Source organism: Metopolophium dirhodum, chromosome 2 (genome assembly GCF_019925205.1).
Source record: "Metopolophium dirhodum isolate CAU chromosome 2, ASM1992520v1, whole genome shotgun sequence".
Lineage (NCBI taxonomy): Eukaryota > Metazoa > Arthropoda > Insecta > Hemiptera > Aphididae > Metopolophium > Metopolophium dirhodum.
In genome coordinates, this window is record NC_083561.1 from 1,268,822 (window position 1) to 1,284,132 (window position 15,311).

The window sequence follows — 15,311 nt, forward strand, 5'->3', positions numbered from 1 at the left end:
TTAGCCAACTGAATGTGGCCGTGGCAGCTGCACAAATTGCAGCTGCCACGGCTCCGGGGACCCGATCGTCGGCCCGGCGGCCGCACTGTTTATCTCAATGGCGTTTGTTTGTTTACTGGCCATTCGCGATTGGCTCCGAACACATTAGCTGCTCAAAATGTACGGTGCGTTTTTTTCATTTCCGACTCGCGTATACGGCGATGTTCTAAATAGTAAATAGTAAATAACAATATTAATTTCCCGGTCTATGCCGACGCCGGCCGTTTTTTAAATTTAATTTTATCACTTCACTGGTCCGCACAACCAGCCTGTGCATTGTTAGCGGCGCCGACGGTTTTGGGATTTTTTAATTTTTTATCCGCGTTTTTTAATTTTGTTCGTTTCCCACGGTATATTCTTCAACGGTTGGTCGTGCGCAACGAGTATCACCGCCGTTACCAGTTCGCCGTTGGTCGCACGCATGAATTGTTGACGGAGAAAACGTGTCGCCGAAATCGAAGCACCAGTCCATCGTCGGCCCGCGCTTTTTTTGGGGGGGGCTCAGTTAGCCGTACGCCACACGCGCACACGCCAAAAACTACCTAAACCACCGGCCAGCCCTAGGACGCCACAATGTCAATCACGCCGTTTAAGAAAAGAGTCTGTTATTATTACGACAGTGAGTATCGTTTAAATCGTTGTTAAATCTAATCTGTTGTATGCTCTCAACCGTCACCGTTCAATGTTTCTGACGCTCCTGCGACGGCTAAGACATCTCTTGTTTCGGTTTCTGGTCAGCTGCAGTTCAATAGTGTTAACCGGCTCTGCCGATTGTCTCCGCACAACTGGCACATAATAGAAAATCTTAGTAATTATGCCCAGTCTGATGGGATTTTCTTTTTTTTTTTAAATTCTGTCCTGTACTTCTGGATGACGTATTTGTCTAATAAGGGCTGTCTCCGATATTGTAATCGAGCAAGCCATGATAAAGTACTAACCAAAGCTACCTACTGTATTTTTATGGTTAGGAACCTATCTGTTTTTAATTTTCATGGTTACCTTAAATATTTCTTCGCATACACAGAATAAATGCACTTACCAAGATGTACAAGACATTTTTGAATTTGTCTTATATGTGTTATTTTGTTTTAGTCAAAATCTTCAATTTATTCCATTCTGTAGGTACCTATAATCTGAAGTATAAAAAACTCGAATAAACTGTAGTTATTAATTGTTGATGACCTTAATTACTCTGTATAAAGATTACAAGTAATTACATATAATTTAGTTGATTATACAATTAAATATAGCCATACTTATTATATATGAAAATCAGGTATGTTATATCAAATAAAAATTCTGAAATTTAACTTAGGTATATAATATACCTACTTACATATTTTGTTTAGAACTAAACTTTCTTTGTCTATAAAACTTATAAATTATAACAAATTAATATTGCATTAGACTGATTTGGTAAAATATACATTTCAAAACTTTTTATAATATTTAAACTTCACCATTTTGGTATAGTTCAACAAATACCTTTTATATGTATGTGCCTATAAATTGTTTGCAAATAGGTACCAACTTATAGTTTTTACTAACAAAGATAAAAGTAAATAATTATGCAAAATAAATTAATCTTCAGACTCAATAAATATGTTTGTTTTGTTGTATTTTTATTTGCTTGATCGATAAATTATATAATCGTTATAGTCAAGGTACCCTTTACTCGTGCTTTTACTTATACTACTTTACATTTTGGTAATGTTTATCATGTTTTTAAATGAACAAATGTTTAAATTAATTCCTTATGTTCATTTTTTAATAAAATCATTGGAGAAGAATTTGAAATGCTACCTTAATGTATTTTGATTTTTTTTTTAATAGATCCAAAATATAGTCAACTTATTTAAATTTAAAAATCTCAATTTAAGTATAAAATTTAATCGAGCATTTAATAATCAAGAGGTGTCACAAATGTGTGATTTCCTCATGTGTATATAAACCCGTTATCTGCCTGTTACATAAATATTACTTATTGTACAAATTGTATAGGTAACATTTTGCGTCCAAATAAATAATTACACATGAGAGTATCTCAATAAATAATTTAAAAACATTTTATTATTTATTTTATGTTTATAAGTTCTATGAATTATTTTTTTTTTTTTCATTTGCTAATACAAACCCAACCATCTAATTTAACTAAATACATTTTGAAAAATGATTTTTTATTTTTGATCTTAAGTAGGTACAATTTTTAAAGTTATGTAACTCTTTGTAGGTAATTTTTACTTAACTCTTATTAAAATACCTAACATAATGTCAATATATATATTTGATTCATCTTTAATTATCATGTTCTAAAAGTCTATACTCTATTCAGAATAAGAATAGATCGTATTTGTGCATCGCAACTGAGCTTGACGCTGCCAGACCACATGGTGGCTGTTTTGTTAATTATTAGGTAAAAGTGAATATTTTTGGAGGCAGCCATATTGGGGATGGATGTGTTTTTGTTTGCTTCCTGGTCTGTTCTTATTCTGAAAAGAATATATAAAAACTAGGGATGGTATTTATTTTGTTGAAAAATATTTTAGATCATGGCTTTCTATAAAATTAATAACAATGTTGTTTCTTAGCCATATGCTGGTTTCACATAGTGTCAAATTTTAAGTTCTTAATATCAGTTGTGACTTAATAAATTGATTTATTCCCTATTTTTGTTGTGTTAACCTTAGCCATTACACTTGGATACCAATGTCAATATTACATACCTATCCTAGATGTTGAGGAATCCGAGGATAAATCCATTAAATATTGATTACATTTTACAGAACATTTTATTAGTGTAAATTTATAGTTTTATAATTGAATTGTATACAGTGCCCCACTGATGAATATTTTCATTGGCAGAAGTACAATACCTAATTGATTCAAATTTTAATTAATAGGTACAATAATGACCACAGCTTTTTGATTCATGATATATAGACTTAAAAAATAACAATTATTGCAGTATTATAAATTAGGTACATAATTGTTTAATTTAGTTCCCATGTGACATTTTAGTTAATATTTGTATGTACACAATACACAAATGAAGCGCCATATTTGATGCCTAAATCATAAAATTGTACTTTTTAGTTTTTACAAACATTCCAAGGTCTATATCTAATGTATTATCTAATGTAAAAAAATATGTGAATTTTTCTTGTTGTTGAAATATAAAAATATTACTTAATATTATAATGTGTATCTCCCTTAATAAATATCACACAGCTTTATACTGAGGTATTAAGTAATTAAATTTGTATTAAAGTTTTTGTGCCTTTGGTTACTTTTAATTGATGGAAAACTTTTTCCATCAATTTCATAAAGCTTTTTAATGTAATTTACTATTATACATTTTTACAGGTGACATAGGAAACTATTATTATGGACAAGGTCATCCTATGAAACCACATAGAATTCGAATGACTCATAATTTGCTTTTAAATTACGGTTTATACCGAAAAATGGAAATATATGTAAGTCAAGTTTGATATATTTTAGTATTAATGGTATTTTTCAATTTAGTAATTTACTAATAAAATCAATGTTTATAATTTAGAGACCTCATAAAGCAACTGCAGAAGAAATGACCAAATTTCATAGTGATGAGTATATACGCTTCTTACGAAGTATTCGTCCAGATAATATGAACGACTATAATAAACAAATGCAAAGATGTAAGTATACTGTCACTTTTACTCAAATGTATCTGTAAATATTGATAAAAAAATAAACTAAATCGGTTATTTCTTTTTTTATATAGTCAACGTAGGTGAAGATTGTCCAGTTTTTGATGGTTTATACGAATTTTGTCAGTTATCTGCGGGTGGTTCAGTAGCAGCAGCTGTAAAGTTAAATAAGCAATCTGCAGATATTTGTATAAATTGGGGAGGTGGTCTCCATCACGCCAAAAAATCTGAAGCCAGTGGCTTTTGCTATGTTAATGACATCGTACTTGGTATATTAGAATTGCTTAAATACCATCAACGAGTATTGTACATCGATATTGATGTTCATCACGGTGATGGCGTTGAAGAAGCATTTTACACTACTGATAGAGTTATGACAGTTTCATTCCACAAATATGGCGAATATTTCCCTGGTACTGGTGATCTCAGAGTAAGTCAATGAATAGTAAAATAATTAACCTGTCAGTGGTTGCAATATTAGCATTTGTTTTAACATTTAATGAATTAGTTTTTATGTGGTAACTGGTAATAAATTATTTGATAACAATATTGAAATGTTTTCATTATTTTAGGACATTGGTGCTGGAAAAGGAAAATACTATGCAGTTAACATTCCCTTAAGAGATGGAATGGATGATGATAGTTATGAATCAATATTCGTACCAATAATTACTAAAGTAATGGAGACGTTCCAACCTAGTGCAGTTGTATTACAATGTGGAGCAGATTCACTTACAGGAGACAGGCTTGGATGTTTTAATTTAACTGTTAAAGGTATGAAAGTTTTATATATAATACATTTATAAATTTAAAATTTAAAAACTAAATTAACATTTATAGGTCATGGTAAATGTGTTGAATTTGTGAAACGTTATGGTTTACCTTTTCTTATGGTTGGTGGAGGTGGTTATACCATCCGAAATGTATCTCGATGTTGGACATATGAGACAGCTGTGGCCTTAGGAGCTGAAATTGCTAACGAATTGCCGTATAATGATTATTTTGAATACTTTGGACCTGATTTCAAACTTCATATTAGTCCTTCAAATATGACTAATACAAATGCTACTGAATATTTAGAAAAAATTAAAAACCGACTCTTCGAAAATTTACGAATGCTACCTCATGCCCCAGGAGTTCAAGTCCAAGGTAAATTTTATCATACTCGCAATTTTAATTAAATAGTATATTTTTTAATGCGAACATTTGAGTTATGAATGAATTATTTACTATTTAATTCTTATTTTTACTATTAGCTATTCCTGAAGACGGTGTACGTAATGAGTCTGAAGATGAAGATAATGTTAACCCTGATGAAAGGAATCCTCAGTCCATTACAGACAAACGAATTGCACCTGACAATGAGTTTAGCGATAGTGAGGATGAAGGAATGGCTCCCGGAGTAGGGGGTGGTGGCCGAAAAGATAACAGGTATAGCCACTGTTTTATTTTTTCTATTTTAATATTCCATGTAGGTATATAATAATGTTTTTGTTTTAGATCTTATAAAACGGTTGCACCTGCTAGAAAACAAGCACGATTGGACTCTAATAGGATGGAAGTAGATGAACCTGAATTTAATATTCTAAAAGGTAATTATTTTTTATATTACTACAAAAATATGGTATCAAACTGCAGTGGCTAAATGCTAATTTTTAAATTTCCATTGTATACGTCAGTCACTTTAAGTTTAAATGTAGAACAAATGTGACGTTATTAATTCAAATTTCATAAAAAACAAAACGGTATTGAAGAATGTACACCCTAGTTTTTAGCCAAAAATACATTTTCTTACATATTATTTATTATTTAATGTTTCAAAAAAAGATCTTATATGTAGTTTGTTAAGTGTTCTTCATAAATGACAGCTACATTTTTCCCTTTAAATAATTCCTGAATGCACAAACATTGTGAGCTATTTTCTATAATACTTATGTGATGAGGTTTTGTTTTATTTTTTATGCATATAATAATTAATTTAATAGAATAATGTTGCTTACAGTGGCGTAAACAATTATGTTCATCAAAATCAATTACTATAACTATAAGCTTTTTTAAATTTTAATTTGTTTGGATGGGTAGATTCTGTGAGTTTCTAATATAGTTATGTTCTCTTATGTAGTTTTTTGAAATTATGTTGCACTGGTTTATACAACTTTCAAATATAGGCAAAGTTGTATTTACTATTTAGAGCAAGCTTCCCTAAGTGCATACATTTTATTCATAAAATTATTAATTCAATTGTGTTTGAAGTTTATAATATCACTTAATGCTTGAATATATTGTATTAATTAATATCTTAAATATTTGTTTTAGATGATAAAGAAGACAAATCTGTTAGTTCTGATGATTCTAATAAAAAGGATGCTGTCAAGTCGTGAATTTATGACTAAATTATATAATTAAACTGTAAATAATTTAAAAAAAAAAGTAAAACAATGATTTACTGTCATTCATTTGTGTACATAACTTCGATAATTAGGGCGGTATAATGTAATTTAGTAAATTATCTTATTTATAGTTACTAATTTATGGTTTATGATTGTTAACTCTAATAATAACGCCCTTGGTAAGTTTTAAAAAAATTAAGTAAGCTGCGATATTAAGCTGAGTATAAAGCAAAAGATATTTTTCACAACAATTGTTTCTACATTTTTATATTTAGGTATATCAATTTGTTTTAATTTTTGTAATTATATTAGTTTATTCAGCAGCTGAAACATTTTAAACAAATGGAAGTAATGACGGTTTTATTTGAATGTTCAACTAAAACAAATATTTTTTTTATGATTTGTGGTTATTAAAGTTAACGATTTTTATTTTATTTTTCAAACTATTTTCATCATTACAATATTAAGTAATGTCAGTAAGTATAGAATGTGAATAGTACAGACTAACATATCTTAATTTTCAATCCAACAAATTTTACATGTTTTTAGTTCTGGAAACTTTTTTTTACATTTATGAGGTTATCTAAATTACCAGGTCAGCTATTGATAAAATAGTTGTAATACATTTTTTTTTTATCAAATTTATGATACTTTTACATCTTATTAGTTTTATTAATTAGTAAGATCTAATATAAGTTAATAATTTTCAATCCTAATTATGTATTTTTTTTTTTGTACTATTAAATAACTATATATATATATTTTTTTTTGTATAAAACAAAATAAATAATATTTATTACATTATTTTATAACTATTCTGTGTTATTTAATGCATTTCAATCAATGAACCGGTATTATTTTTATAGTCTGCATTAAATTAAATTTATAATTATTGAACATGTAAAACTAAACCTTTATCAATTCATAGTTACATTATTATTCCATTTGTCCAGTTCCGTCTCTTCTTTACACTTGTTTTAATGTTTTCTTTTATTTTTTCTAGAGTTATGTTGACCTTATATTTTTACTACATATTCTTAATTTGTTTCTGCAAACAAAAGTGGAATGGCTTGTTCTATATATGGAGTAGAAAAACAATTAAATTAAACTATTAGTATACTTTAATTATTTCTAAAAATTTGTGCACAAGAATTATTAAGTGATTAATCATAGCAATAATCTTAAATGATTAAAACACCATGCGCTAAAGAGGATACTACACATAGGTACACGTTGTAATAATGTTATAACAATCTTAATGAAAGGTGAGAGACCACAAACCACGGTGATTCACATTGGTTTACTCTATGGCCTATGTATTCATCACTATAATAATATAGGCTCCCTAGTGTATAATATACAGCTATTAATTTCGCCATTTCGGATAACAGATTTTAATTTCAATAGTTTAATAGTATTGACGTCGGACTAGGATATGTACAATTTAGATATTAGGTATAATACATAATAATATATTCCTATTCAATCTGTGGTATAGTTATTTTTATTGACTATTGACACCATCCGATATACTTATGAACCGTGCATGAAAAATCTACATAAATCAGCTGTCGACTTGTATCTAGATAAACCCGACAAACCAATAAGATTCGATATTTAAAATTTTATTTTTGTTTTTTGTTTAGCTAAAACAAATATTCTACACTATACCTACTAATATATATCACTGTAAATACATTTTTGTGCATGGTGATTTCAGAAACTACTTGATTTCAATAAAAGTTATATCAACAGATTCCTTGAGACTGGGAGTGTTTAGCCTCTTTTTTCATCCTTCTTTTAATAGGTTGGTATAGGGTGGTTCAAATAAATTGTTTGTTCATATAAATGGTTGTTATTGGCTACATATATTATATTTTGTCCAGTGCCTATTAGCTTTTGACTTTTGGATACTATTATAATTTATTAGGTTGTATAGAAAATAGATATATGGCATATAAGTTTGGCCAGAACTACTGGCTGCATGTTACTTGCGTCCTGTTTTAGCAAGTGGGCTATATAATTATTGTCTACTAAAATCGATAGTTCATAAACTACTGTATAACTATAAACCTCACTATTTGTGGTATGGTGGGATAATTCTGAAAAACATTTATAATATTCGTATATCAATCCTACCAAAAATTCCAATAAATATAGAAGATGTACATAACGTATTACAAAAGCACCCTGCACTTACAGTTGAAAATGAAAATTTTCTCCTAGTCAATGACAGGCAAAATAATATATTATTTTGTTGTGATAAAAATATAAGGTTGTTAATAAAATTGAAAACAATTTACGTCGATGGCATATTATTTTAATACTGTGCTAAACTTTTTTTGCAAATGTTCTCAATTCATGGAATCGTTAAAGATTATTATATAGGTACCATTAGCATTTTTTTTACTTCCCGATGAAGAAACTCAAACATATTAAAGCATTTATACACTTAAGTGAAGATTGTTCAAAGCGAGGGTTTATATTTTCACTAGAAATTGTATTTGCCGATTTTGAAATTTCAATACATAGGTACAGCTATTCAAAAAGTTTTGACAGAATCTAAAATTAAAGAATGTCGCTTTTACTTGGCCCAAACCTGGTAAGACTTAATGCTAGAAACTAGTACAAATGTCATACCTAATAAATAAAATCTACTTAAAACTATTAATTAATACGTAGATAATTACTACAGGTGGCGAAAAATTCAAGCTATTGGTTTAACTATTAACTAATGATTTCAAAACAAATCCAGCTGATAGGTATAAGTAAATTTTTAAAGAGGTTTTTTGTTCTTCCTTTTTTACATCCTTAAATGGTGAGTGATGCGTTTGTGTTTGATCTTATGGCCAATGCTCAAACTGAAAGTGAACTCGCAGCGGCGTATTTACGAGGAGGGGATTTGGGGGATCAAATTAACAATAATAATTTATATTGTTAGATGTTCTAATTAATAATTATTATAGTAAAATTAAATATTTATGATGCTATTATTTTTGTACTAAATTTATTATTGTATTATTAGTGGACATTGGTGGTGATAGTACGATGATAATTATTAAAGAGTAAATTCAAAGAATAATTTTTAAATGTAAATTAAAAATTGAAATTTATTTTAGATCTAATTAATAATAATCAATGTGTATTGTTATTCACTACAAATAATGACTAATTGGTATTCAATGAAGAATTTATGGTGTTTAAACTTTAAAGTGTAAACTGTACAGCATTTAGTGAGCAAATTTTGGAAACCTTAAAGGAGGTTGTGGGGGGCTCTTGACCGACCCAAGTGAAAATACTAAATAGTGAACTAGGCAAAATCAAATTTTGCCGCACCTAACAATATAATATTATCAGTATTTTGAAAATGCCTCTTACTAAAGTGCTGCTTAAGTGCCGCCCTAGGCGTGGGCCTATGTCACCTACCCCTTGAGCCAAGCCCCCCCAATACTTGGCCTCCACTTTTACGTATGCTATTCAATGGCACATCCCCTCCCTATAACATACTTTTTTTTTCATACTTCATAGTAAAACTGAATACCTATTATAGGTACCTACCTACCTACTGATTGTCTGATTATTAGTAAATTGGAATCCTGCGGCACGCATATTATTAACATTCAAATAAAACCATGGCTTAAAATAAAAGCTCAGTTTATCTTAAGCCACATGAATAAAACACAGGGAAATACGGCCTCTGGCCTTCTCATTGATCTGAGATATTTAGCGAAATTCAAATTAGGCACCCATGTTATATTATTATAATACTTTTGATTACCTACCATTAAATAAACTATGTAGTGTTTCTGTTCCATGATGGGAACATCAGATTACTATTGTACAAGTTTTGTACCTAACCTATGTTTTTTCATAATATATATATCATCAGTGTAAGAACACATTGTCATCATGTGAAAAACTATTAAATAAATGAGTAAATACAAATAGTTATCGAGTGTTATTAATTAATTATGTACTCATTTAAGAGGAATACAACAATGGCGACGAGGTATTAACGTTTGAACTTGAAGTATTAGAACACGTGGTCAACCTTCAAGTCAAGATGACAGGTGCGCAGAGTGTTTCTGAGAATGCTGGAAATAATGCTGTTGGTGGTTCAGCCGTTGTTGGTAATAGTCGATTTTGCATAGGGAAAATTTCGGGATTGCGTCTGAAGGATGACGATTTTAATGCTTGGGTAGAGAGGTTTGAGTTATATGCTAACCTTAATGAAATTAGTAAACATAAGAAAAAGTTGATGTTTTTAACGTTACTAGGGAACGATGGATATTCCTTAGTTCGTGACTTATGTACTCCTAGGAAACCCTTAGAGCTTAGTTATGATGATCTTAAACAATCGTTGGATTATATTAACCCCAAACCAAATTTAATAACAGAACGTTATAAATTTAAAGAGCGTAAGCAGGCGGCTGATGAGTCTATTATTCAGTTTGCTACGTCACTCAAGAAGATGTCAGAGTTTTGTGAATTCGCTACCAGTTTGAATGAGTCCTTGCGTGATCAATTCATATGGGGCGTTAAGGATAGTAATATTAAGAAAAAACTATTAGCGTAGGGAACGATAACCTTTAAAAAATGTGTGGAATTGGGTTTTTGCGATGGAATCAGCAAGTAATGACGTCACGAAATTGGATCAACATCATGAAATAAATTACCATAAGCAGCTCAAGAGTAAAAAGTATAAACACAACACTGGGAACAAAGCAGCTTCATCATCAAAGGATTATGGGAAGACTACAACACCAAATGGCAATGGAAAAAAGGATATGGTTTGTTATTGTTGTGGAATAAAGGGATCAAGCCATTGTGTAAGTATAAAACATATTCTTGTTCAAATTGTTCTAAGATAGGTCATTTCAAAAAAGTGTGTAAAGCTAAGGTAAAAAAAGTTCATAATTTGGAACAATGTAATGATGATTTTAATTTGGATAATTTGTACAACCTAGAAACTGTAAATGTTAATTATGTTAAACCCTATTGTGTGAAATTGAGTGTCCAGGGTAAAGTTGTCGAGTTTCAGATAGATACAGGATCAAGCATGACAGTTATAAACATTGAGGATTTAAAAAATTATGAAATTGAATATATAAACAAAGTGGAGCAATCTAATGTACGTTTAAAGACTTAAAATAATACTATCATACTGCCTTTAGGTGTATTAAAAGTTAAAGTTCAATATAACAAGGTTTTTTAAAGAGTTGAAATTGGTTGTTGTTGAAGGGGGTGGTCCGCCAATTCTTGGTCGTGAATGGTTAATGGAATTAAGTATTCCACTATATTCAGATATTTACTCAGTATTTAAATTAACTTCATTCCAGGATGTGGTACAAACTTTTCCAAGTGTATTCAAAGAGATTTTGGGTTGTTACAAGCATAAAATGTTCGATTTAACTCTAAAAAAAGATTTTAAACCAGTATTTTATAAACCTAGAGTGTTACCGTTTGCCTTGAAGGATAAAGTCAGCGATGAGATTGATAGATTGGTCGACACTAAGTTATTAATCCCTGTAGAGTCTTCTGATTGGGATACACCTATAGTTCTTGTAATTAAAAGTGATGGGTTGATAAGATTATGTGGAGATTATAGGGTTACTCTTAACAAGTATTTGGAAATAGACAGGTATCCTATTCCAAGAGTAGCTGATTTAATGAATGTTTTTCAAGGTGCTGCAAAATTTTGTTCGTTAGATTTATGCCAGGCATATCAGCAGTTGTTACTGAGTGAGGAAAGTAAAAAATTAACAACTATATCTACTCATAAAGGTTTGTTCATGTTTAATCGGTTACCATATGGTATAGCTTCAGCTCCAGGCTTATTGCAGAGAGAAATTGATAGGTTATTAAGTGATATATCAGGAACTGTGTGTTTTTTTTGATGATATTGTGGTAGCCGGATGTAATGAAAAAGAACTGAGTGAGAGATTGTATAGTGTTTTAGATAAACTTTCTGTGGCTGGGTTAACGGTTAAGAAAGAAAAATGTTAATTTTTTAGTGATTATCTTACTTTTTTGGGTCACAAGGTAGATAGAGATGGTCTTCACATACCGGATGAAAGAATTAAAGCAATTAATAATGTGGCAATACCTAAGTGTACCCAGGATGTGAAGGCATTTTTGGGTTTGGTAAATTATTATGGGAAGTTAGTAGGAAATATGTCTACAATTGCTGGTCCATTATATATTTATATGCGTTGTTAAAGAATAATTTGTGTGGAATGCAAATTAGAGTAAAGCATTTACTAAGATTAAGGAGTCTATTTTATCCAATAAGGTTTTGGTGCATTACAATCCTAATTTGGAACTAATAGTAGCTAGTGATGCTAGTCCTTTTGGGGTAGGAGCTGTACTTTCACATAAAATGCCAGATGGTTTAGAAAAGCCTATTGCTTTTGCGTCTAGGACATTGAGTGAGTCTGAAAAAAATTATGCACAAATTGATAAAGAGGCTCTTGCTTTAGTTTTTGCTGTGAAATATTTCCACCAGTTTGTGTATGGTAGGGAGTTTGTGTTGAGGACTGACCGCAAACCCTTAGTTAGTATATTTGGGGATAAAAAGAGGATTCCTCTGATGTCGGCACACAGATTACAGCGTTATGCTATATTTTTATCCGGTTGTACAAACAAAATAAAACTGGTTAGAGGTATGGAGAATGGTAATGCTGATGCATTATCGAGATTGCCTTTAAGTGTGGTTGGGAGTAGCAATATTGTGTGTGATAATTTTTTCATTAATATGGTGAATACAAATATTAAGTCTACTGGGGATTTAGATATTTGTAATGAAATAAAAAAAATGTAACTACGAGTTTTGTGTTGGTGATGTAGTAATGTGTAGAAATTATACTGGAGGTGATGAATGGGTAAAAGCAGTTATAACACAAAAATTATCTCCGGTCACTTATAATGAAAGATTAGGTGATGGCAGAGATTGGAAGAGGCATATTAATCAAATAATTGATTGTGGGTTAAATGTAGGAATAAATGTTAATGCAGATCAGAGCTCTAATGTTGAGGAAAAAGATATTATTGAGGAAGGAGCTAAACAGTTTGGAAATGATGTTCAAGGGGAAAGTGATCAAACTCGGGATAAGGATGATGGTGAAGGTACTAAGAGACCTAAGCGAGTAATACGTCCACCACTTTAACTTAATTTGTAATGTTAATTATAAGTATATTTATATATGTATTATTTGAGTTGTAGTAAATATTTTTATTTATATATTTTATTATTTTACTAATGTATCTTAAGGGAAGGAATTGTTAATTATATTTTATTAGTTCAGTTATATTGTAATTGTATTCTTTAAAAATTTAGTTCGGAGGAACTGTAGTGTTCTGTGTTTCTGTTCCATGATGGGAACATTAGATTACTATTATACCAGTTTTGTACCTAACCTATGTTTTTCATATATATATCAGTGTAAGAACACAATGTCATTGTCATCATGTAAAAAACTATTAAATAAATAAATTAATACAAATAGTTATCGAGTGTTATAAACTAATTATGTACTCATTTAAGAGGAATACAACAAACTATAATGATTATTTATTATTTATTAAAATTAAAATTAAAAAATATAATTTAAAAAAGTGGGTAGGTGGATGTCACTCTGCTGTACAGTCGGTTACAAGTGGGTCACTGTATAATGTATGGTAATTGGTATTACATTTTAAATTTTAATTCAATGATATAATATCATTGTATACGCAAAACGATTCTGAGCGGAGACGGTTTGTCAGTGTGGATATTTTATATTTTATATATAGCCATATAGGTTCCTGTATTGTTATTACTTATTATTAATACGGTAGCCGGTAAGTCGAATTAATATTATAAAATTACAACAAAATAGCTAAAATTGTTACCTACCTATTCTTGGTTATTTAATAATATGTTATTTCGTAAAAATTTGGTCATAAAATAACTATAAAAAAAAAAACTGCGTTTTTATATTTTTGAGATTTTTTGATAACAGAATACCTTACTCACGTGGAACCTTGTTTTAAATTTTTAATCCTTTCCTATAAAAGTTGAACATTTTATAATTTTTTAACTACAGTAGTATATTGTGTGGCAAGGGCGGGGGGGGGGGGGGAGTGAGCTATTTCAGTAGCAGGACGAGGGCCGCATTTCACGCAAGACTAAAATTGCCTTCCCGCACTAGCCAAAAATACTATTTTTTGTCACGCCTCTGCATTCATCGATCACAGCAAAGGTATTGCAGGGATCTATGCAAGTATGCAACAACCAAACTATTCTACAATGACGAGCAAGTACTGGCAACAAAGAGCAAGTGCTTGCAACGATGAGCTGCACGGATTTGAAACAGGGTGCAAGATCTTGTAACGGTGAGCAAGGATTATCAAATCCGAGCAAGAACTTGCAACAATAACGTGCACGTAGGTACTTTTTGCGCAGCTTGTCATTGCATGTACTTACTCTTTGTTGTCATTACTTGCTCGTCATTCCAAGTACTTGCTCGTTGTTTCAAGTCTTGCTCCCTGTTGCAAAAACATAATGTCATAATGATAATGTATCCTGTTGCTCGACGTTGCTAGCTGTTGCAAACTTTATAGTGGTTTTAAGTTATTGCACCCTGTCACAAGTCCTTGCTCGCCCATGCAATGATTAGTTTAATAACGAATGATTAATCTTTTCTAAAAGTTCATGTTTTTATAATAAATTGTGTTATGGTCGTCAAAAGAAGACAATACGTATACAATTAAAGAAAAAATAAAATAAAATTTGATTATTTTTTTAAAAAAATATACCTAGTTCCGATTCCGTCAATTTTGGGTTTAGAATACAAGTCGATAGATAAAAGTATTACTTGAAAAAAATCGATCAATCCAAAACTGTTATTCAAAATAGGGGTTACCGTTAAAAAAATGAAATTGTATTGCGCATGCGAAAACGGAAAAATACATGAGTTAAAAAAATTGTAAGTCACAGGAATTGATGATCCATTAGCAGTGTTAGGAACAGATAACAAAAAAAATCATCTAGATAAAGATAAAGATAACAACACTAAATTTTATCTAAGATACAGATAAAAGATAAAAATATTTTATCTAGATAATTATCTAAATATTTAAATAACAGATAATTTTAGAAATTATAATTAGAACACCTAATGAAAAAAAATATATATACCGTCATGTAAGTACA

At 30.2% G+C, this 15,311-nt stretch overlaps 2 protein-coding genes across 2 annotated transcripts; both read left to right on the top strand.

Moving 5' to 3' along the window:
* The first annotated feature begins 117 nt into the window (after positions 1-117).
* On the top strand, positions 118-6,909 carry LOC132939852 (histone deacetylase HDAC1-like). Its single transcript, XM_061007251.1, has 9 exons — positions 118-658; positions 3,403-3,515; positions 3,599-3,716; positions 3,803-4,158; positions 4,301-4,502; positions 4,569-4,877; positions 4,985-5,159; positions 5,229-5,320; positions 6,045-6,909. The coding sequence occupies exons 1-9, from the start codon at positions 613-615 to the stop codon at positions 6,107-6,109; spliced, it is 1,476 nt and encodes a 491-aa protein (XP_060863234.1). The 5' UTR covers positions 118-612; the 3' UTR covers positions 6,110-6,909.
* Positions 6,910-10,007: 3,098 nt separating this feature from the next.
* Positions 10,008-13,622, top strand: LOC132938406 (uncharacterized). The gene has a single exon (XM_061005222.1). The coding sequence runs from the start codon at positions 10,182-10,184 to the stop codon at positions 10,692-10,694; it is 513 nt and encodes a 170-aa protein (XP_060861205.1). The 5' UTR covers positions 10,008-10,181; the 3' UTR covers positions 10,695-13,622.
* The last annotated feature ends 1,689 nt before the right edge of the window (positions 13,623-15,311 follow it).